Raw genomic sequence first — 25164 nt, 5'->3', positions numbered from 1 at the left:
GAATATGTTGTGAGTGAATTAACTCCACTCAAATTCTTGTTTAACCATCACCTACCATATTCCACAATCATCCTGCCAACTGTTGTATAACTAAATACTGAGAAGTACACAGCATGAACGGTCAAGGCTTCCTGGGTAATAATCAAAACCATTCAAAGTTCATGGCTCGCACTACAATAGGAGTTCAAAGGATAATTGCATTTTGCTTTATGGCGTGTTAAGATGGAGCAGCGGGACTTTGAAAGCTAATAATTCTAAATTACTAGTTGGTGTTTCTTCTTGTTTTATTCCCATTTTAAGTTCTTCTTGGCACATACCTAGTGAGCGTGTATAATGTACAGTATAATGTGGCTTCATTGGAAGTTTAAATGCCCAACCCTGATGTCACACCAGTAGAAGGCCACTGACCCTACCTCTCTGCTGTAAGTGTTAAGCTGAAGTAAAACTATCTCCTCATCTGTCTCGGATCATTTGCTAAGTAAACTGCATCGAAAACCTCTCCTGGCTCCACAACATTATCATAAGTGGTTTATAGCCTGATTCTTCACCTGTTTGCATCTCCTTCAGAACATAACCTGTTTCGTGCACTTTGTGCACAGGCTCACCTGTGGGCAGAGAGCTCTTGGTGCGCTGTGTGTTGAGGACACTGGTGCAAATAGCTGGTACAGTCGGAATACTTATGGTGAACACTTAATCCAAGGAAACCTTGTTTCTGACCTCTCAAAATGGACAGGACTGGCATGACACAATCACTTACACAAACACAAATAACGTGACACAGTTAGTTACACAAACACAAGCTAATGGTTAATTAAAATAACTTTGAATCCAACTTTAATAACCTGTAAATCTGGATTGTTACGTTTGCTTGCTTGCAAGATAAGCGAGCAAAGATCATTTCCACTGGGATTCATAATGGTTTTCATTTAGCTTATGCATGATATGATTCTGAATTTTGCAGGAGCCAACCTTTTGCACATCAACACGCCTTTTTTCACTTGGCCAAAGGTGATCTCCTCTTTCTAAAATGCGGAACATCCGAGGACTCTGATTTGTCTCACTGAATGCACGTCTTTTATCTTAGTAATATTAGAAAAGTAAAGTAAAGTACATGTGACTCTGGATGTGAGCACTTTCTACGTTCCACCAGACGAACACTGGAGGAGCTGTAGGTTCTCAAGTGCAGACACGTGAACACAGTTAAGAAGGAAGACACAATCATTTCAAAACATCTTTGTATCATATCATATTGTCTCCATTAAACATGAAACACAACATGTCTTGAATTTTTTAAAGTTCCTTTTAAAGAAGTTTATTAAAATGGTAAAGAAGTGGAGCCAGGCCTCGGACTGGACTGTACAGAGTAATGTTTGGGCAGATACACTGTGTTGCCATGCAGCGATTTTAGAGTGATTATTATTGGCTGTCTTCGCGTCTTCTGGTCCAGACTTGCCGAAGTGAAACGTTCTTTTTTATTGATGGACAAGCTGTTTGCTGACTTTCATCAGACAGTATACCGATATCGGGTTTCGGTCTGATACTGGGCTTAAGTACTTGTACTGGTACGCATAGATAGATCAGTGCTTCCACGGAACCCATACCACTATACAGCAGCGCGCAGTTTGTTTTGAACGTCAGTTTATGACAATTTTGTAAAATGTGTGTTTGTACTGCATTGAAACTTGTGACGGTGGAAGAAAAACATACTGCAGAATGTTGTTCAAATAACGATATATATGGAAAAAAAAAAAAAAAACTCAGAGTAACTTTATGTGTAATGCTGTAAGTACTCAGTATCGGTGAGTACTCACATCCAAGTACTTAGTATTGGTGCATCCATAGTCATCAACAACTTTTCTCATTATGCTTTCACTTTTGCAGTTTCCATACTTTTTCTCATCTCAGTTCAGTTCATAGTTTGATGTTTCCTGCTGCGATAGAGCCGTAGATGTTGGCTGTCAGCGGCACATAGCTCTTCTCAGCATCGTCCAGGATGTAAAGAGGGTCGGTAATGAGGTCAGGGTCGAATCCCTCCTTAACTAACTTCACTTTCAATTGCTTGAAGGTCGCCGTCACCTCCACTGCTTTCTGCGGGAAGCAAAAGCAAATATAAAACTGAGTCATTCCGTGCACATATCAAGACTTTTTTTTAATTGATAATAGGTTTCATATTAAAAATTATTTAATGTTTCATGTAAAAAATTATTCGGGCAAGTAGTCTTTTAAACCCTTCCTCGGGGAGAATAATGGTCACCATTGGTCAGTTTTAGGGGACACAAGTCCTGCAAGCCACCGTAACCCTGGTTTTTTTCCGTAGTATAGAGAAGTCTGACCCTCATGTCATCGTGTCATCCACATCCAAGATATGTAGTTCACCACTTTACACAGGAGACAGGAGCAAATGAAGGTAAGCAGTGAAAGCACATCGCAGCTGTGATGTGCGAGCTCCCGCGGACTGTCATGTATTTCAGACTGATCAGTGACGGTAGCTAGATCTAGACAAGAAGTAAGTCTCACTGAAGAGGCACTCATGAGAAAGATAAAATATTTACAGCAGTAAAATATATAAATAAATAAATAAATCCCTTCTTATTACAAGTACGGTAACATCATTTTTCTTCTAGAATTCTTCTAGAAGCTGCAGGAAAATACATTAAAAACATTGACTTATTACACAAATCATATTTTATATTATCATGCAGTTAAACGAGCAAAAACCAGGTGCCTGAATTTAGTCATGCGTAAAGGAAATCAAAGTTGATGCACTTCCTCCCTCAAGTGGTCGAAGATAGAACTACAATGTTCTTTCCATGCACTGCAAATGCAATAAGATCCATAGCTGGCTCCGTTGCTGGCTACCAAAACAAACTAAAACTAGGTCTGTTAGAAAGCAGATTTCTAGTCAAGCCTGTCAAGTAATTCTGGAGCAGAGAAAGCCATCACCAAAGTGTTTTGTCTTTGACAGTCTAATCCGACCGTCATCTTTCATAAACCTTCAGAATCGTCCAACACCACCAAAGAAACTGAAAGCAAAAGGACCTGTGTTCTGATGAAGCGTGGCCGTGCGTACGAGGGTAGGAAGTTAACCACATGAAGATACAGTCTGGGTCCATCAAAGTGGGCTTCTTCCTTGATGGTGACAGCTGCCATCCCGATACGACCCTCGTGTCCTGCACAGAAACAAATAATGAGGATTGTCACTCAGCTCTGACCGAATGGAAGCAAAGTCAATACCTGGCACTTGAACGCCATAAACATTGGCTTCTTTGAGACAATCACAGGCGGTCAGGATGTCCGACACCTCAGTTGTAGCAACGTTCTCTCCTTTCCACCTGCAGATTAAGATCACTACATTAAACATCTTATATTGTATGTGTGTAGATTAACATTTATTGCACATATGTTAAGGCTGCAAACAAGTATTGCATTGTCCAGCAGCAATAATTTGGTCCACCACCTTTATTTGTTAACCGTCTTAAAATAATTTGAGCATTAAGTGGGATTCAACTGAAGAATTATATACATTATTATTAAGTTTCACGGTCATCGTCAGACCACAGAATATTAGTAAACGTTCATAACACTCTAAAAAGAGTTAGCGGGAATGTGGGTTTAGGGTGATGTTGAGCGTTCCAGAAACGAGACTTTAAACTTCCGCCAGGGGGCGATAAAGCTGGCTTTTCGTTTCAGCCTCAGCCAAGCAAAATGAAAGTTGGTCGAATGAATTTGGTCAAAAATAAAAATAGCAGGGAAAACGCACTCAAACCGTGTGTGACATAAACTGAATTATCAATTATTATGAGCTTTACTTTGTAACAGTTACACTACAAAAATATAGGTGTCACCTGAAAGTGTCTCCCACTCGATCCACAAAGTAAATAAAATTGTCATGGTCGATTCTCATCAAGTCTCCGCTGTTGAAGTAAAGATCTCCTTTCTTGAAAACATTACGTAGCCGTTTTCTCTCCGTTTGCTCCTCATTCTGAGCGTATCCGGTGAACGGTGCGATGTCAGTGATTTTGGACACCAGCAGGCCGGTCTCGCCTACATAGAAACAAAACAACTTTGTAGTCAACTTAAAGGAACGATGATACACTCAAAATACAAATCTATTTTCTTACCTTTGGGCGACTTGATACAAAAGCCGTTGGACCCACGGACTGGCTCGTCATTGTCTGTGTCATATTTGAGGAGGGCAAATGGAAACAGCGACTTCAAAAGAAAACAGAAGAGATTCCAAAATACTGTAGTTTGGGAAATAACTGGAAAATAACTACAAACATCCCATATTGACCACAAGCTAGTCATGAGTTAAAAGAGATTTACTGTTGAAGTACTCAACACAACACAATTCCTCAGAGGAACATACAAATTCTACACAGAAGGGACAGTTGTCTCAAGCCTGAACTGAACCCAACAACACTACAACGCCATGCAGGGCACCACTGTTATCGCTGGGTAAAATAAAATAGACAAAAAGGGAAATAAAGAAAAGTAAAACCATTCGGTCGCCTCCTCCTCCACATGCCTTGGTTGTTCTGCCGTCTAGTGGCCTTTAATTTACATTACAAATAACGGGATAACTCCAAAATGACACGGGCAATCGAGCAGCAGCTAGACAGTTAAGTGAAACTATGTCCATTGACATGTTTTGACCTACCGCATGTAGGAAATTGACTCGTCCAATTGCTCCTACTTTGCCTGCGTAGTTGATGAACCCCACATTTCCTTCAGTAGACGCGTAGAACTCTCTGACATCCATGTTTCCAAAGCGCTGAAGAAACTCCTTCCAGATCTCAGCTCTTATGCCGTTGCCAATAGCCAGTCGTACTTTGTGCTCCTTGTCATTCTCCCTCTGTAGTAACAATCAAGAGAAAAAACATCAAAATATACACATATGACCTATGGCTCAGGTTATTTCATTCACATCCTAAGACGGTGCAGTCTGTATTCTTGACACATTTTACTCGGAAAGATTTACAAACAGATTATAAATTGGAACAGGGTTAGTACAGACAAAAAAGCAGTCTCCTAGCATCACATTTCAATGGTTGATAGCCCTCATAGATTCACTTGTCATATCCACAGAAAGATATGCAGTTTGCAGAGTTACTTGATATGGTCTCCCTCAGCAAAGGCCAGCATCTATTCCTAGAGGTGACCAGATACAGACAAACCAGGGATTGAGGGTCACAGGGTAAAATGACCCGGTACTCCATGTGATGCAATATGATACTCTGAATGGCCAAACATGCTTCAGTATTGCTAAATAAACATAAGAAACATAAACAATACCATCAGCTAGAGTTAAGCATCACTATCTTACGCTGTAACGATTGCAGGGCGCAGTTAAAGGTCAGATTATCAAGAGGATGGACGGCAATAGTTAACTTTTAATGATTTCTATTTTGGTTAACCAGCTGTGGACTGTGGGAGTGGGAATGAGCCGATTTGGAAACTCATCTCCGACTGGAACTCAGCATGTTGCCACAAGTGTGTTCTGTGACTTCAGCGATATTTAATGAAGAAGCAGATCAAACTTTAAAAAGAGACACGCCCAGCAACACTGTCGACCTGGGGAGCTTCAACAGAGGTTTTGACTTCAATTTATGTTCTTTGAGATCAGTCTCGCACAAATATAATGAGTGAAATTTCAACAGTACGCAGCAGAACAACAGCAAATATTTGAACACATTGCGTCTAAGACAATGAACAAGGTGTGATTTTCACCTATGTATTTGTGGTCTCATGATTTCCAGTGCAAATGTGGGGTCCTTGGTAGCTTCAGCCTGCTCACTGCATTTGGGGTAGTGTCCAGTACAATAAAGAGTGAACCATTAGTTTTTCTGTATTAAATTATCCTAGCACTTCCAAGGGTAACAACATTCAGATATACTGTATTATTCACCCACCTCATCCGCCCTTGTCACAGACTTGCCAACAGTGGAACCATTAGACATTCCTGTTAGATTTTTGTTTTCATTTAATGTTGTAAATGGACTTTCTATTTGGCCTGATCTGCTGAGCCGTCCGCCTTTGGACTCTGATAACGCTCTTGGAACGCAAGTGGGTCACCAAAGATTAGAAATCTGGTTACAGGGTGTTTTTCAGTATCAGGAACTTTACAATAACCTGCCAACATTTATGCCAGTCCTGAAATTTAGCAGCACAATGAATCAACCATCTGACCTTTTTTACTTTGCAATCTGGATTCTGTAACCCTAATACATGAATAAAACACGAGTCCACTTCCTGACTCATGAATGTAATGCATTTAGTCATTGCATTAAGAAGGCATTCATTTGATCTGCTGGAGAAACACAGAAATTATGCTCAATACTGACCAACAAAATGCTTACAGAGAAAAAGCAGATTGACAAATGAACCATGAGGTAATTTATTGACATTGGAAAATGGACATTTGCCTCCTAAAGTGACGGCTAAAGCAGCCTTCAGCGTTGCATGTCGATGCATTAGGGTTGCAATCGAAGCACATGTTCCACCTTCTGTGCCGCATCCTGACGCCGAGGGCAGCACCTCATGCAAGACAGGGGTTGGAGTTTAGTGGCATGGGATGATGCTGCTTTTGTTCTATACACAACAGAGTGTCAATTGCTATTTAAATCCTGTTAAACTGCCGTGTGTTAGGAGGACAGCCACATTTGGAGTTACATACAGCAAGTGGCATCCAATGTAATTCAGTGAAGAGACCTTCTGAACGTCTCCCGAACACGAACGCCTGCCTTTAATGTCAGTAGAGGGCGCAATAGTGGTCTTTCCAATGTCAACGTATTACGTCATGGCAGTGAAGATGGTTTGATCTTTCATCATTCTATCTGAATCGCTTCACTTGTCTCAATCTGAGAGATCCTGTCGCTCTTTCACTGGCTGACGTGTTCATCACAGCCGGGATACAAACAAATCACAGGAAAAGCATTCACAGAAGATGTAAATCTAGCACAGTGTGACCCAGAAACCAGACTTTAGAATGTCAATTGTATCATTATCGTACCTTTGGTGTGTTGCAGAGGTAACGCATGACTTCACCGATGTACTGTATCACAGTCACATTGTGTTTCCTGCAGTCGTCCCAGAACTGCGAGGCTGAGAACCTCCTCTTCAGAACTATAGTTGATCCTGAAGAGTCAGACAAGAAACATCATTGTAGGACAAGCAAGAGCTTGTTACCAGCGGCACTTTTAATATCATATTAGAGAATATGTCGATGGACCTACAGTAATACAAAGGGCAAGATGTGGCCCACGAGTTTGGCACACTCATTTTGCTTTCCCAGTTCACCTGTCTGTCGGCAAAGTGACAGAAGATTCTGTAAATGTTAATAATAAAACAAGAAGATAATATTTTGGTGCTGTTCCGAAGTATCATCTTTAGAAGGATTTGTTTCTCCCTGTTCTCTTCTTCACCCCTACTGCGTGCTGTCCGATTGAGCTCGATGCTATCAAAAGACTAATGTTTTTCATTGTGGAATACAAACTATTAGCTGATTACTAGCTTATTTATGGTCAATAGTCAGCAATTATGATGTTGTTTAGAGTGAACTTTTGGAGGCCAATCCTGAGTAAAGTGTAGTCAGACATAGTAGGACACTAATATAATGATTCATTACAGGCTAAACTTCTACATACACGAACATATCAGTAATTTATTTAAGGTAATACATATGGAAACATGAAAAAAAATGGAATTTTAAACAGCAAATTCATAGCAATAATATTGCGGCTTGTAAATGAGTGGTGGAAGTCTGCAAGACCATGACGAATTACCTGAACAGGATTAGAACCCATGACTTACTACTTCATGGTCATTGAAACTGCTCAGTTAGCTAACTAGCTGCAGTATATTGACAATGTGTTTCCGTGACTATAAAGCTCTACATAGTATTCCTGGTTTGAATAAGAACATATGGTTGAGATTGAATAATTCCTCACATGTGGGCAGGTCTGGCAGCCAAAGCTTGAACTTTGCTCTACTTAGTAAAAAGGCCAGCTAAGGTACAGGGTTGAGGGCTTTTTGCTCCGGCTTGTTCAGATTACGGTTTCGCAACAACAAAAGGCTGTTTCATTGGGTTTCCCATGGACAAGAAGGAAAAGAAAAAAAGAGGGAAAATGACAAGTCAGAGTGTCAGCACAGGAATCAAGTTGCAAACTTGTTTTTCCCTCTGGAAGCCAACAGTGGAGTCGAGACCAGGCAGTGGGTTATACCAGACTGAGGTATTCGTTGATGACTCTCCCAAAACACCAAACTGAGCTACATCTCACTGATTATCTACTGTTAAACACGTTTGGTGATTTGTGGCCTGGAAAATAAAGCTTGCTTTTTCCTCAGACAAGAGTGTGAGCAGTGAGTACAGGGACTATATCAGCTCATCCATGAGGGCAAAGTTTACTTGGGATCCACATGAAACTATTTACTGAACCTCAGTAACCAAGTCATTTTATCAAGTAAAGCAAGGCCTGTCCTGCCAGAAGTTTTGAATTGTTTTGACTTCAGATTATGCAGGAGCCGTACATAAATCACATGACTTTCACGTGGTCCCAAGGTTTTATCTTTGTTTTAAAGGCCTTGAAGTTCTTTCAAGACAAGTCAAAATCACAGTAATTCATTATGCTATGTGATGTCTGTGTTGTTTATGGTTTTCTTTATCAATACCTCTAATTATCATTCATAAAACTTCAATCCATTTTTTTATTGTCAGTTTTGTGTAATCATTTAAACATATTTCAATACATTAAAATAAATAACTACAACATTCTGTGGCAAATTTTCTAGATTTTTTTTTTACTTGTACTTTTACACTTGTAGATCATGATAATTTCACCCATTGTTTAACAGTTGGCTTAATACTGAATGCAGTACCTAATAAATGCTCCGCACAAAGTAAACGCACGATGAATTACTTCTGTTACGGAGGGAACAGTATCATTGGCAAGTATGCAGCCAATGTGTTCTACAGAATGTGTTTCTAATGCAAAGTTGCACAACTATTTAAGTTTTGTCAGTGCATGTTGCTACAAGCTTCTTTCAGCGACAGTATATAAAATGTTCTACAAGATCATTAGTAGTGCATGAAGCAGTGTTGCCCTAACGCAATAAACATGTATTTACATTACTCCTTTCTTTTATGGCAATGTGATAGAACCGAAAGACTGGCCATGAAGCTCCTGCCACTGTTACCATCGCTGCTACAAAAGCGCCATCACATCCAGTTCAGAGTTTGCTGGACCAACCCAATAACAGATGAAGAGATAACAACTGCACTCAGGCTGGGGAGCATTCCTGGGTACGATGTTTCGGAAGTGGACGGGGAAAAGGATGTGACCTCACCATCACAGCTGCAGAACTAAAAATATTGTTGAAGCTGATATGTTTGTTGAGAGCTCATACTTAAATAGATAGAAACATAGAAACAGTTGCACACATCTCAATGTTTTTAAGTTACACAACAAACAAAGGTTACTATCGGAAGCGGAGCAATCTAGGTCACCTGATTCAATGGATCCGATGAAGCCGACGATGAATCCAGCAGTGTGGTACAGAGGTAAGTTGATGTAGACTACGTCATTGTGTGACATGTTCGCTGACAAGAGAGCCAGAGCTGTGAGCAGACGATTCTGATTGACCACAGCCGCTTTGGGAAGACCTGCACAGAAGAAGGTCAGAACTGAACTGCCCTCCTCAGCAAACCACAGCGACAAACACTTCACCTGTCGTTCCTGAGGTGTAAATATAAACCGCCGGACTCTTGAAGTGGACATGAGACCTTAGCGACTGGGGCGGAGGCGCATCGGAGGCAAGGCGAACTTTGTCGGCAAAGCTCTCCATTCCTGGCGTGTCGCACTGTTCAGTCATGAGAAGTACGGTAACTTTTTGCTCCAGCAGTGTGGGGAGAATCTCCTCCACAGCAGACTTCAGTTCTGTGACACACAAGTATGTGCAGATGAGTTTCAAGTGTCATCATTAGGACGTTACTCATGAAGCAATGAAAGCATGAGAGAAGCATGAAAGACGGATCATAAATTACCTTCACCGCCTAAACATCAGTAACAGTGATGCAACTCAATTCCTTATTTTCACTCTCAAATGAGTTGGTATTTTAAGTTTCTGCTGTGAAAACACAACTAAAGATGGTGTCAGAAGTGGGATTGACAATAAGACTTCCTGGTTTGACGATGGCCAATCACCACGCGTTCTAATTCGAAAACACTGACTTTTGCAATAAAGGTTTTGCGTGTGTTAGAAAGTAAACTTGCATTTACTCAAGTTTTGAAAAATCAGATCACAACTGCCGTATGTGACGTCACAGCTGGACCATAATCGGACATTCTGCACGGATCTTATGGAAAGGTTTTATAGGTAGTGAGGCCTGAGCTGAAGAGGATGGGGTTGAGTTACGCAACTGGTGAAGGGTGTGTTATAAGGAGGGAGCATGGCAGAAGGTCCTTATGAATCAGAGTTGCCTCTCAGTTGCCTGTGTACAAGTCGTGATCTATCCCACATAAACCATTTAGCTTCAGCAATTGCGTTGACCGGGATTCGAACCTGCGGCAGCCAGGATGATTCGAGCTTTGGAGCAGTTGAAGCAGTGCAGCAGTGACTTGTTTCTGATGTTGTGGTTGAGCAGGGCCGCGGGGGAGCCCAGTTTAGCCAGAGCCAGCCAGGTGAAGATGAAGGCGGGTTCGTTCCCCATGAACAGCGCCACTGGCTGCCCCGCTTCCAACCGCGGGTGATCCAGGAGGGCGTTGGCCATCTGGTTACTCCTCTTGTCAGTCTCGGCGTACGTGAAGGTCTCATTTTCAAACACAATATAAGGCTTGTCCGGAAACGCGCTTCTCTGCTGTAAAAAACGGTCCAGCACCAAGAATGGAGGTCTCCTCCTGCGTCGAGTCACAAACTTCACCAAAATGCACAGGAGGTCCTTGAAATACAGAACGTCCGACCAAAGATAGGGGAAGAGGCTTTTCACCACCACGGGGGCGATGATGACCGATGCCAAAAGTGTAGAAATAGAGTAAAACCACATGACGCTGGCTGGTTTAAAAGCGCTACTTCTGCAGCAAAACAGAACTTCTGGGGCGCCTATTATGGAAAGTGGGCGGGGCCAACCCTCATACAGCGTCTCCACGATTGTTTAGATACTCGGGAGAATGTGCCGTGGGGCTTTTATACAAACACGTTACATGCAGAATCGCTCATACAGTCAATGCAAACTTGTCAATATAGAAACTATTTCGAGTGTGCTCAACATCACTTCATGTCAATGATGCTTTAACCTCCATCTTACTACACTTACAACATCAGGTTTGCTGCAGCAGGCAGTGATTTATTTAAAGCACATTGTTTGTCAAGCTGATTTATTTTTTTTCCAAGAGAGCAGGTGTTTTTTTATTCTAAACTTTAAAATATGAATCCATTTTGGAAATGTCTTATTTCAGTCCTGGGGTATTGTTACCAACATTTCACTAAACATCACTAAAATTATCTAAATTACTGGACGGCTTAGAAACTGTGATCACTGTAGGTTCGCCTTGTTTTTTGCCGTTCACAAACAAGCATGGAGATGGAGATCTGCAGAACAGGTGATGAGGCAGGTGAGGAACGATTGCGTCACTCCCGCCTTGGTTCGTCTTAGGATGGCTGACTGACGGGTTTATCTTGGTTACTGGCCTCACCAGACACTTCAATATAATAAATCGAGTCTGAATTCTGAAGTTTTCACAGTTGTGAGAGTCTAGTGTCAGAACTACTGATGAGTTCAACTGAGGTCAATAACCTGGCCCAATTCACAAACTAGAGCTGCCCTAATGTGGAGCAAAATTCTCACAAATGAGGTCAAGTGATGCCAAATGAGATATAGAAATATTAAAATACCTGTGGTAGTTGTTAAGAAGACACAACAGACATCGTATCTGACGTCATCATATTCGGCAATGGCACCAGAGCCCCACAGTGATCTCCATTTCTGATAACCCCAAAGTTTAGAATGAGCTCTACATTATAACGATAAAAGTACAGCAAGTGATATAACCCATGTTCACCTACAGATAAACGCTGTTGTGAAACCATGATTGAAGCTCAAGTTCCGATTTAAGATAAAGCTGGATGCTTCTATGGGAAGTTGCCATGAAGGTGGTCAACATCCATGAGTTCATGATGGTGGCATCAGTTGGTCGAAGAATGGGGACATCCTGAGACAGGCTTGTTTATGGCATCAATTTAGCTTGTGTATTGACAGGTTTTAATCATTGTGTGCTACTCTAAAGAGAGTGCAAAGTATAATTGAAGTTGTGCGTTGTTTGAATCTTTGTTTTATTCTCAACAATACTTGGCATCACCTGAAATTAACTTGGTATAAAAACATTATGAACTTGAGTAATATTGTTTTCCTTCATTTGAGAATCAATTACACATCAGTAATAATGGAAAGGTTTTCATTTATGTTTTAAAATGAAATGTGCTTGATTTATTACGTTACATATTTGAAAATAGTTGTGTTTCAGTAGAGGGTGCACATTGAGAGGAATCTTACCATATGGTGTGTGCAGCAATACAGGAGTGATGAATACAATACAGCACTGTGTAATGTGATACTCTGAGTGTAATAATATATTGTAAAATGGGTTAGGGTTAGGGTTAGGTTAACAGCTCCCATAACCAACAAATATCAAAGTTTGTAGTTTTGTATATGGCCATGCAATGATCTTTGTTCTTTCACAAATTGCGCAGCATATCAAAGCATTTATTTGTTAAATATTGACTCAGTATTGTGCCTTCAAATATTGAATTCAAATATATATTTGAGTACACCAATATTTCCCTACACCCTAGTTACATTAGTTACAACAACATGACACTTTCTTCCATTGTGAATCCATTTCAGTTATTTTGAATGTAGTCAGAAGGCTGAATGCTGAAGTACATTGCAAAACCGTTGTGTGACAGAACAAGATCAGTCTGACTTTTTTGTGAAGAGCATGATCAGCAGTTCGGTGCTCCCACAAAGAACAACCCAAAGTTTGAATATGTTTCTGTATGTTCTCCATGATGTTTCATGGTACCAGCATGGAAGAAAGATCCCTACAGTAAAGGCTTTTCATCCACATAGCTACCATACTAGCAATGGTGCATTCCATATTCCCAACCAGGAACACAAAGAGTTCAATACATTTAAAAGAAAAGCTGAAAAGATTGAATTCTAAAGATGACACATCACATGAATGCAGGGAAGAGACCTTTGTCTACCTTCTTTATTAAGATGATTTTAATAGAAGTGTTGCAGGAATGAAATCATTGATTCTTAGACCTCAGTTGTTTACCTGACAAGCTTCGACGGACGAGTTGCAGTTTGACTCGTGAGATGATGTGGAAGTTTTTGAAAACATCCAAGTGACCTTTGGAGCCTTCGTCGATGGTATTGGGAGACAGCTTCATCCTCCCAGCCAGTTATCACAACTTCGGGCAACAGCCAAGGATTTTTTTGGTGAAGGGACTACTATCAGAGGTCAGCAGGGTCGTCAGGTTGTGAGCACATAGAGCCTGGTGAAGCATGTGGCGACAGCGATCTCTCTCTCACACACTTTGATTATGTCACCTCAGTCATTTCTATTTTCTGAGGCTCTATCAGTGATGATCCACTCATGTTAATCAGTTGGACTTTAGCATCTGTAGATGAAGAGCTCTAATTAATATTTCACACCTGATGTTTAATGTGATTTACTTTTGGAACATATATTAATAGCAGACTGCTGAAATGCATTGCATAATTAATATTCATATTTTTGGTTAAACTTTTTTTTTTTGGTTCGGAAAACCAGTTTAGAATCAAGAAAAATCCGGCACAAACGATCTTCAGACTTCTCTATGCCCAAAGAAAGACTCGACATAAATCGGCCAGCCGATAAGAATTCGCTGAGCTAAGGGATTTTGTTTCAGGAGCGCTTTTTCTCAAGTCACGTTGCTCCATAGCATCAAGTCGACCAATCGTGTCCCGGACACGTAGACACGGCGCTATAAAGTCCGACATGAGCCGAGGCGTCTTCGTGGATGAGCAAAGCCAGAGGTGGATCCTTCACAGCCGCGTTGCTTTCACTGACACACTCAGAATAATTCGGGACGATGCTGCGAGTCAGGTGTCTGAGAGGAGGTAGCAGGGGGGCCGAAGCTGCCCATCTGATCGGAGCCATGGTTGGTATTCTGGCATTTTTTTTAAGTTTCTGGTTCTTAACAAATCGTCAAAAACACCTTTACTGTTTGTTTTAATCTGTTATTTTCAAATAAAAATCACATTATTAATTTCTTGGAGGAAATAAAACACTTTTTTCCGCTTATTTTTTAAACACAATCTATCCGTTTCTTCGCTATTATCGACTCTTCATTATGGTCTGATTTTTTTCTTTTCCTTCGAGATAACGTCTCATTCATTTCTTTGTAATGGTGCGCAGTACTGTGTGGTGCACTGAAATGATTTATTTTTAATCTCATCCTAAATTTAGCAATCGTTTTGTAGTAACAATATATTTCTCTCTCATCACTGCCCTACTATGTTTTGGATTGTATTATTTAGTGCAAATAGAAAGACCAAATTAAAATAAATATGGACAATTTTAATGTTTTATTGACATTGAAAAGCAAACCTTGGGTTTCCTGAGTGACAGTGGGCAGCTGTGAGCTGCAGATTCACTCCCAAACACAGTGACACTGGAGCTGCTCCTGAGCCAGCAAAGGTTACACTATACAGCAGGCTATCAGTGAGATAACGGAGCAACTCGTACTTTGGCACCAAACCAAGCCTTTTCACGACTGAATTTGTCTTATCTCTGTTCAGTTAAACTAAACTCTGGCTATCATGCTATTTCATCGTCTCTTTGATGGTGTTACAAAGTGGGTTCCTGCTGAAAGGCACCCTTTGCTCAATTTTAATTATTATTTTGTTAAGTTAGTGATATTAATATGTTCAGTTGAGCTTGAAAAGACGTCCCTCTACTAAGTGGGAATACGGTGAGATGGGAGTCATTAATATTTTCTCTCAATCCCATGTCTGGTCAGGTCAGCCGCTCAGTGACTGGATGGGTGCAGAGAACCTTCCAGAGCACTTCCAGTGCTGCAGCTGCCCAAACGCAGCGAGCAGCCGAGGAGGAACATGTTACTGAGCCAGTGCCGCAGGAGTGCCCTGTGTGCAGTCACAATGAGTGGGACCCTCTTGAGGAGGTGATCGTGGGTCGTGCTGAGAATGCACGTGTGCCTCCCTTCACTGTGGAAGTGAAGGTAAGCCGCTGCTTTGGCTCAACAGTCCTCATTCCAAACGCTTGACCCTCTGCTTTGGCCGACAGGCGAACACATATGAAAAGTACTGGTCCTTCTATCAAAAGTATGGAGGCCAACCTTTTCCTGAGGACCATTTGAAGAAAGCTGTTGCTGAGATTGAAGAAATGTGCAATATACTCCGTCAGGAGGGGGTCACCGTGCAGAGACCCGAACCTATTGATTGGTCAGTGGAGTACAAAACTCCAGACTTCACATCATCAGGTACCGATGAAGTATGAAAGTGCTTCATCCCTATTTGGTGTGAGAACAGCAGTGTGATGTGTGGACAGGAATGTACGCTGCCATGCCCAGAGACATCCTCATGGTGGTGGGAAACGAGATCATCGAGGCTCCGATGGCCTGGAGGGCCCGCTTCTTTGAGTACCGTGCATACAGGCCCCTCATCAAGGAGTACTTCAAGAAGGGAGCCAAGTGGACCACTGCCCCCAAACCCACAATGGCTGATGAGTTGTACGACCAGGTGAGACCTTCATTCACTAGTCGCTCCATGACACTCATATTAAACTTGTGTTTAACGTTGCAGGAATATCCCATCCGCACAGTGGAGGACAGACACAAGCTGGCTGCTCAGGGGAAGTTTGTGACCACCGAGCACGAGCCTTGCTTCGATGCTGCCGACTTCATTCGAGCTGGGAAGGACCTCTTTGTCCAGAGGAGTCAGGTATAGTCGAAATAGAGGGACATTCACATGGGCCCCACAAAATAGCAAGTGATCTGATGCTTGGCTCTGTTGTGTGACAGTTTTACTATGATATTCACACTTAAAACCAACTCAAACTGTGCTTCTATTCACCATGTGTTGTTCCTTTCCTCACAGACAACATTGGGTCTGTGGCTGAAGGAACAATGTTTCCCTCACCACAGAAGACGCGGTCATAAGCGATGACCTCATCTTCTCTGAATATCTAATTTTTATTCCTAAACTTGTGAGTTTACTAAACCTATGTATCTGTCGGAGCTCTGGTGACCCATTGCTCTGATACGCTGATTCCGGACCACTTCAGTTGTACTGGTTGTGTACCATCTCTGATGATGTCCTGCTTGCTGTTCCTCTTGACTGTTTGACCTGGAAGCATATTAAGTCAGGACTAAGTGCAGCATCAGTCTCCGCGGCTTAATCTGGCTGTTGGCTGTTCTCTGCCTGAAAACATGGTTTCTAGATCACTTTAAAACTTACGACAAGCTAATTTAGAAATTATTAAGTTGAATATTCAGATTGAATTTTGTCTACTCATTTACTGTCAGTTGTCCAAGTGCGACCAGTCATGGCAAATGATTGACAGCCTGCTTTTATACTGCCCGCACCAAGACTATTTATCTGATGTTACCTTGCAGCTGAACTCTCTTGGGTACCATAAACTCTTCTACATGTGAGGCTGATGTTCCTCCTAACTTGTCTTTCTTGCTGTAAATGTAGCGTGACGTATACTAAGTGAAGCGATAAGACAAAGTAATCGTTAGCTACTGTTGTGCCGCCTCAGAGATAGCAGAACTGTACCGCTGCAATAGCGTGTTATGTGTTTCCTCAGGTTACAAACTACATGGGAATTGAGTGGATGCGTCGTCACCTGGCGCCCGACTACAAGATCCACATTATCTCCTTCAAGGACCCCAACCCCATGCATATTGATGCCACCTTTAACATCATCGGGCCGGGGCTGGTCCTGTCAAACCCTGATCGCCCATGCCGTCAGGTACAAAACATCCACTTGTGTTATTTCACGCTGTCCCCACAGATTTCAAACCCATTATGTTGTGCTCTCGCAGATCGACATGTTCAAGAAGGCCGGCTGGACTATTGTGAAACCGCCGACTCCTCTGATTCCTGATGGTGGGTAGTGACTTAGCACCCTTTGAAAACAGGTAGAAGCAATAATTCTGACTTTGCTGCGCAGACCATCCACTGTGGATGTCTTCCAAATGGCTCTCCATGAACGTGCTGATGCTGGACGAGAAGCGTGTCATGGTGGATGCCAATGAAAGCACCATTCAAAAGATGTTTGAGAACCTTGGTAGGTGGTGATTTTAGAAGCAAGATAGCGACATGCACTCTCCTCCATTCTTAAACTGAAGCTCTTATTTTTCATGCAGGTATCAAGACCATTAAGGTAAACATTCGTCATGCCAACTCCCTGGGTGGTGGATTCCACTGCTGGACAACTGACGTCCGTCGCCGTGGTACCCTGCAGTCCTACTTTCACTAGCCTTGCCAGAAACAGGCAGTTTTTATTGAGCTTTAAATCTGAGTTGACAAATCCAAATTCTGAATTGGCTGACAGTCCTTAGAGTAGACGTTTTTGAGTTTGTTGTGTGTGGACTGGTAACTAAAACATGAGTAACAATGGTTGAAACCAAAGTGAGGATAATAATTGGTTAGTCTGAAACATGTGTGCCCTTATTGAATATGTGTGCTCTGTTTTGATGTGACATTGCTATGTGTCATGGTGCATTTGCAAACAGCTTTGGTTTTATCGATACATTAGAGGTGGGACTTTTTTTAAAATTCCAATTAAGTAGGTGTTAATCGATTAACTGCCATTCATCACATTTTAGTATTTGATTGATCAAAACTTTTTGCACACGGGACATTTTCATAAAAAATTCTGTCCTTCAGATCTATCTCATCTAGTTCATACTTGTTTTGGCTATGGCATCACATTGTATTTATTATGTGTTGCATCGAAAAATGTTTCCTGTGAAATTAATTAATTTAACTGAAATATATATTTTTTAAGTCCCAGCCCTAATATATATCTATAGTTACATCTATCTATATAAATGACTTTCCTTCAGTCAGTAATCTCAATATTAACTGCATTTCTGGCCTGGCTATTGTGAAACTGATTACGACTTGTATCTTTGAAGTCGTAACTCAGAGGACAAGGTGCAATTCGGTATGTGAATGTCATCAAACGAGGGCACAACTGGGGAGAACCGACCTCATCCTGATATATCAGAAGACACATCTTTTTCCAGAGAATTTTTTATATTTAAATTATGTATAATAGTTGTTATGTACGTCATTGTTAGAAATACTTTAATTTCCTTGCTACTCTAAGTGTTTGTAAAGATTTTAATCAATTGAATAGTAACATATCTATTTATATTTTCGTACTCTTTATTGGATTACCCGACAAGTGTTTTTTTTTTTATAAATATATACTCTAAAAGTGTGCGGTTCCATATCAGATATTGTATACCTTTCGCCTCTGCTGTTTCTATAAGTGCAACTCTGGGCCAGTTATATGCTTCCTGTCACTTGCATTGAACCGCTTTGCTGCTTTTGTTTGCACAGCTCAAATGAAATGTCTTGTGCAGATTTATGGAAGTAAAGTTTGTTTTCTGGAACATTAAATATGCTGAAAAACAAATGCCATCTTTTTATATTAACTGTCATTCAATAATTGCTAATAGCTTTTTGCACTTCAAAGATCATGGATATACACAGATATTGGTCCCCACTACAGTTTTTTATGACTGATTTAATTATGATTTTATTATTAATATATACAAATCACATTTTGATCAACTCCCTGGAACTTGTAGTTCCTCTTGTATAGTGCTGCAGTGGTCAGAAAAGCAACCTAAACATAAGCTATAAGGACAAGACTAAAAGTTATGTTGGAACATCTAATGAATCACATTTTCTTTTACACCGTGCTACTTGCTCAGGAGCTTTCCACAACGAATCAGTCCCACGGCCAGGATTCTACAATATTTATTACATTCAGTCACTACTATAGCTGTGACACAGTGACGTATTAGCCACAAATTATAGTGTTAAGAGTAAGTACTGTATATACAGCATGCTGTATGACACAATTGTGACACTGCTTTATTTAGTTATTATTACCAACCTACCAAAAAACAACAGAGCAACAATAATCCTTGCATATTAACCCGTATAAAAACGTCTGAAACTGTCACTACTGCCTTCTGTGAGGAGGTGGGCTGGCAATACCTGAGCCAATGGAAATCTGAATGTAAAGGGAGTATGCGCTTATTTTTTGCTTGTCTAACGGCGCCCTCATGTGGTGAGGACTGTCAGACGTCTCCTTTTTTTTCCCTTGCACAATGACCAACGGTGGTCTATGCTCTTCCTATTTCGGCATTTTCCATGACGAGGTGCCACAGTAGGTCAGCATCCTCCACCTTAATGTGCTTGTCTTCATCACCTGCCCTCCTGGTTGTCCACCTGTACTCCTTGTCCCTGGCATCTCCATCCCCAACATTCCCCGACAACATAGTCCGCGTCTCTCCTTTCCATGCGTCCAATCTGCTGCACCTGGTTGGTTAACCAACATGTGCTTATTTGGTTATATACTGTATCCTCGAAGGGTCAGCATGGTGCAGGTTTTTGTTCTATTCAGCAAAGCACACATTAACACAGTTAACACTTCGACTGAAACAGACATCTAACAATCCACAATCTACGGTCTTCACACACTTGGTTCACTGGTTCAACAATGTGTGCTTGCCTTGTTTCAAAAACCTGCATCACCCAGGACCCATGTGGGCTGAGTTGAACAGCCCTGCTCCAAACCATGTACGATAGAATTCCAAGAAACCTCCTCTGGGGCCTTCCCAGAGTCAATCTTTCCAGAAAGTCCTAGGTCAAGCCTGGGGCCTCCAGGAGAAATGATGTCATGCTCCCTTTAAATCTGCATGGTTAGTCTGTCTGCTGTGTAACAGATCAGGGATGGATTTGGATGACATTTTCAGGAAACTTGTGAAATGGGACAAGGAACAAGGGATCCGACTTACCACCTGGATCCAGGAATTAAAAAAAAATAAGAATAACTTTGGGGCCTTTTTTTTATCAGGGATTTATTTATTTATTTTGAGGATACTGGAGATTGTGTTTGGGACGGACTGGAGAAGTTTGCGATCTCTTAGTCACATAGTCACTTGTTCAAGTTGCATTACCATTTATCTAAATTAGCATTAATGCAAGCAAATCAGGCTTGTATTCCGGTTAAATGGCAAAGTTGTTTGTGCAGCTATTTACGATACAACCCCACTGTCTTTTAACCGACACTGACTGACATAAAATGAGCAGTTGACTTATAAAGCAAGTGAAATACTAAACACAAGCTAAATGGCTTAGCATGTTGAAACAGCCAGACAAAACAGGAGATATCAACTTTCAACCCAGCCCATCCTCCGTCATGTCAGCTTAAACAATCTTTGTATGCTTCCTTGTGGTAAACCACACTCCATGGCTTGTACATGCTGATTACGCAGCAACTTCTAATTCATGTTAATTGACTTTGGCTGTGAGAGTGAACAAACTGTCGCCCAGTGAGTACAGATTTTCTTGTTAGGACAAACAGAAGACAATTCTTACAATAACGGTAAGCATTTTCCATTAGAATCACTGTACTGTTAAAATTCTATCAAGACCAAGTTTTGGAGGTTCTGACCAGTTCTGTACTGGATGAGGGTTAAAAAAAAAAAAAAAAAAAAAGCAAAAAACACAAGGTAAACCCTAATAACACCGGCACATTGTGCAGCCACAGGACATGACGGAGGCCCTGTGGTGTAGGAGTTTGTCTTTGTTCTGTCAGCTCCTTCTTTTTATGTAACGGTATAAAACAGTTGATACTCTTAAGCCTCTCAGAAAAACTGTTGCCACTGTTGGGAGAGTGATCTCTCTCCCTCACTCTCTCTCTCTCACACACACATATGGGTTTGTCACACCACTGATACTGACAATTTAACTGTCCATAACAATAAACTGGCCCAGGACTATTAACCAAACTTAAACATGATCATCATGACCTTGTGTTGAAGTCTTGATCCTCAAATTGAGGAAAGGGCCCCACAAGGTGGTGTTTTCCCCAGAATTGGTCCTCACTAGGATCAATAAGGTTAAACACAAACATAGATTTAACAATAATAATAATAATAATACAACCAGGAAATCTAATCAGCTCTAATAATGTAACTAATGTTATTATAATATCCTCCATATGGGTTCAATGATTCCAATCCACTCAGGAACAACTTGTCCTGACTCCAAAACTCCAAAAAGAAAATATCAGTGAATCATTTCAATTCAACAATAAAACACAATGAACACAAGCATGACTGGAATGACTGTAACTTTAATGTATTGCTCTATTTGTGACACTCGTCTCTGGAAGGCTTAGCATGACAGATTGTTTGTATTTAATGTGAAGAGCAACTGCAGCAAATTAGATTAAAACATGTCACAGCAACAGTGCAGGCACAAAAAAAATGCCCTTACTCAACTCATGAAAAGCATGGTGGATTAGCAACAAGCAACATTTTATAGCCTTCCTCAGGATATATTCAGGATTCAATACACACTTAACACACCTGCGGTATTAGCAGCAGATATGAAGATTCTCCGATTGTTATTGGGAGGTAACTGGAAGATCTTAAATGAGTTTATCTGCCCAATTGTGGGGAGGTTTGGAGACTAAGTTAGGCAGGACAGACTCCCGGTTCGGACATGTGTATAGGAGAGACAGCTGGCGTGTTGGCTGAAGCTGGTTGGAATGGCATTACCAGGTGAAGAGCTGAAGATAAGAGGAGAAGAAGAAAATCAGATGGGGACATAACTTGTAAGGTCGGATCGGTGGAGGAGGATTAGTTGCTGTGGCAACTGCTGATGTAAAATGATGATAAAAGACGTGCTTAACGTGCAATGTCATTGAGTACATTAAAAACAAGAATGGACACATGATGATCTGCTACTTAATCTCATTAACTAAACATTATTTCAACGCAGCATTAATTCAGTTTACCTCAAGACAAGACAGATAATTGTTAAGACACATTGGCCAATAAAAAGTAAAGAAAATGTTAAGGTTGGTAGGAAGTCAGGAACCCGACGCTTGTCTGTGCTGCCTTCAAAGTTCCCTCGGAAATCAGAGCTCCGCCTGGCCAGGCCGAGCACGACGCTGATTGGCTGCTGTGGCCTCATTTGCATTAACGTCAGTAAAGGCTGTAGGTCAATCCTTGCGGGTGCTTTTATTGGATGTGCCGCTGTCAAGCAGTGCCGAAGAAATGGAAGGGCAAACGCCAGAAAAGCAGGGAAGAAACAGGCAAAAACCCCACATAATGTAGCTGGACTCTGCCTTATCTCCGCTCCCTCCACCTCCGACCAGCCTCGTCTCAGATTTCTCACCCGAAACTTGTCTGCACGGAGCGCTCCTGTCATTTTTTTTCTCCATTTTCCCTCTCACTTTCAAGCGACTGCATTCTCCAGAGGCTGAGAAGCTCCGCAGACCTCCGGCGTGACAGCCGTAACATCACAGTTCTGCTGCTGAAGGAAGGACTAGCCTGCTAACGCTGTTGGACGAGGCGGATCATCCTGGACCGGGTAGCGGATGTGTCTGAATGGAGAACAGCAATCCTCCGAGACGCAGCTCCCTCTTCGTCAACTGCTAATTCGGGGCTGATCAATGGAGGATTTTTGCCGGTGTGAGAGGCGCTGTGTTCCGCCTGGGATGTTTGACGAGGGCCAGAGAAGGAGCAGTCTGCAGTGAGAATATTTCAGCCTGTTGAAGATGAGCCGAGCAGGACAGGAGCAAAGTGTCGTGAGAACCGCTTTTGTGGCCCGTGTCTTCACCCCAAGTGGGTAATCGCGCTCAGAGAAAGCATCGTTTCCCTCAACTGGATGATCCTCATGGGCGGGGAAGGACGAGCACTGACGATAGACTGGCCATGAGGAATGGGATACATGTGTTGCTGTGACTGAGGGTTGCTACACGGCGTCTCCTCCAGGCCTGCTGGATAAGTGAAGTTGAGCAAAAAAACACGGTGATGTGGTACGAAGACAAGAAGTGCAGCGGCAATGTAGAACCGTCCAAGTTTACGGGATAAAACGGCTGCCTTGGTGAACCATCTTCAATTAAGTGAAATCAGGGGGAGGAAACCAGCTTCCTGGTCTTGGGGGTGGGGCATAGAAATATAGACTACATTATTCATGCCTTATTGTAGAGGAGATTCGGCTTTGCTGTGGCCTAGATGACACAGATGTATTTATAAGAGGAACTCTGAAAGTGAGGGTGGACCTTTTGGAGTCAAAAAGTGACACTCCACTGGCCCTCAAAGTCAAGCACTTGTGCGAAAAGAGAGAAACAAAAACAGGCTCAAGTGGGTTGAAGCATGGGCTGTGCTTCAAGTATTCATATCTCTGATAGGGTGGTCTACCACAGTGGAAAAGAGTCTGAGGATTCCCACTCACCCCAGCAGACTAACGCCACTCAGGATCAAGGAAATCCTGTCTCCGGACTGCCCCTGAAACCTCTGAGCTGCAAGGTAAGGGAACCCAAATCCTCGCCGAAAGGAGCAGAGTGTGTGTTTTATATAATGGTTGAACTCGTTGGCAACCCAACATCTGGCCTATTTATCCAGCAAGCACCTTTCACTGCCTTGACAAAATAGGCCACTCGTGGTGGGTCAAAGGTCCTGGGCCTCTATTCTTTCTCCAGGTATTGTTCTCCTCTGGCTGATGTTTCAGGACCAACAATGCTGTTAAACAGTGTTTCAGTGCCTCCCCACCTGTTGGATATGTAGAGGTTTGTCACTTGTCTGGAAACATGAGCCTGGCAGGACTGGCCTCTGTGTCACCTCTGCACCACTTTCATGCACGTATCAGTCTTGAGTGCAAGTACACAGTGTAAATAAAAGTTTGGTCGAGATGAAGTGTAACGTGAGGGGGATAATGAATAGTATTATTTTGGCATTTTTTATATTTTACGCCAAATCTGCAACTTAAAATCGGCAAGAACTTTGATCCTACATTTGCTTTTTTGCAACTGAGTGTTCTATGGCGTGAGTGGGACTGTAGTCCTGTGATGAACTGGATGTTGCCAACTTCTTCTAGATGGGATTGGCTCCTTAAAGCATGTGATCTGACCTCTCTCTTTTTCTTCCAATATATTTATATATTGAGTTATTGAGTGTAACTTAGCATGTGTTGGTGACGTACGCCTTTGAGGGAAAAGCTGCGGCTACACACGGAAGACTTTCCAAGTAAAAACTGAGCGCAGAAGTGCTTGTTCTTTCATAGACCTTGGGCTATTTGAAGGCCCCTGTCAAGCCGAATTCCGTGGCTAAATGTCAACGCAGTGTGCAGCGAGAAGTCGGCGTGACACATGCCCGCACATCACGACACCCAGTCTTGCTTTGATTGAATTAATCACCTTATTGAGTTAAGCTGATGGTATAGCAGTCTCCTGCAGCTGGGCTTGGTTAATCCTGGTCTGTGTAGCGTCTCTTTAAATAGTCCCCGGAACCTATGAATGTCTTCTTTATCTTATTTGGGAAGAGAATATGTTTATACTAAAAAAAAGACAATTTCATTGCGGCTCACATTTATTTCATGCTTGCACGTGAGATCGCATCATTTCCCTCTTCCATTATGAGAAATTCCACCTTGCGTTACTTTGAGTGATGATTGGTCCCTTGCTGTGTTGCGCCATCATTACAGAAAGAGTCAAAACCCTAAAGAGAATTTAATCCATGTGGATTTGTAATTATGTTTTTGCATTTTTGCAAGTTATTCTCTCAATCAATAGAGTGAGGAAATATTGTATGACAGGGAAAGAATATAGGAAGGATTCTCCACTCAAGTGTACGCAAACATCCTAGACACTTTTAAGGGACTCATTTTTTGTATTCATCTTGTTACTGAAATGCTCCACTGATTCCACTTCCACTGATCATGTGTAATCATTTTCTTTTTTTTTTTATATACAAGTCAGTTGATTATGACTTAATTTAATGCTTTTTTTGACTGTACATTATTTAGTAATTTATTTTATTTATTTGTTTTTATTTTTGTTA

The 25164-nt window shown here is 41.6% G+C and overlaps 3 protein-coding genes across 3 annotated transcripts in view; 2 read left to right on the top strand and 1 right to left on the bottom strand.

The window, feature by feature from the left end:
- Positions 1–1330: 1330 nt before the first annotated feature.
- On the bottom strand, positions 1331–11085 carry zgc:158482 (uncharacterized protein LOC100009650 homolog). The gene is made up of 10 exons (XM_053865134.1): positions 10561–11085; positions 9726–9935; positions 9506–9661; positions 7013–7137; positions 4661–4855; positions 4122–4212; positions 3846–4044; positions 3235–3332; positions 3040–3170; positions 1331–2088 (listed from the first exon to the last, which is right to left on the bottom strand). Exons 1-10 carry the CDS (start codon positions 11039–11041, stop codon positions 1912–1914), a joined length of 1863 nt encoding a protein of 620 aa, XP_053721109.1. The 5' UTR covers positions 11042–11085; the 3' UTR covers positions 1331–1911.
- A 2981-nt stretch (positions 11086–14066) lies between these two features.
- On the top strand, positions 14067–18383 carry gatm (glycine amidinotransferase (L-arginine:glycine amidinotransferase)). Its single transcript, XM_053866045.1, has 9 exons — positions 14067–14202; positions 15064–15282; positions 15348–15543; positions 15612–15802; positions 15866–16003; positions 16872–17036; positions 17110–17173; positions 17238–17354; positions 17434–18383. The coding sequence occupies exons 1-9, from the start codon at positions 14134–14136 to the stop codon at positions 17544–17546; spliced, it is 1272 nt and encodes a 423-aa protein (XP_053722020.1). The 5' UTR covers positions 14067–14133; the 3' UTR covers positions 17547–18383.
- A 3938-nt stretch (positions 18384–22321) lies between these two features.
- pde8a (phosphodiesterase 8A) overlaps positions 22322–25164 on the top strand; it is a 41759-nt gene continuing 38916 nt past the window's right edge. Inside the window, exon 1 of the mRNA XM_053864858.1 lies at positions 22322–23634. Within this exon, the coding sequence (XP_053720833.1) occupies positions 23482–23634 (153 nt within the window). The 5' untranslated portion in view covers positions 22322–23481. The remainder of the gene's footprint in view (positions 23635–25164) is intronic.

The sequence above is a fragment of the Synchiropus splendidus genome, chromosome 5 (genome assembly GCF_027744825.2).
Source record: "Synchiropus splendidus isolate RoL2022-P1 chromosome 5, RoL_Sspl_1.0, whole genome shotgun sequence".
In the NCBI taxonomy this organism is placed as follows: domain Eukaryota; kingdom Metazoa; phylum Chordata; class Actinopteri; order Syngnathiformes; family Callionymidae; genus Synchiropus; species Synchiropus splendidus.
The sequence above is the reverse complement of the archived record's forward strand: the minus strand, read 5'-3'. Positions and strand labels throughout refer to the sequence as shown.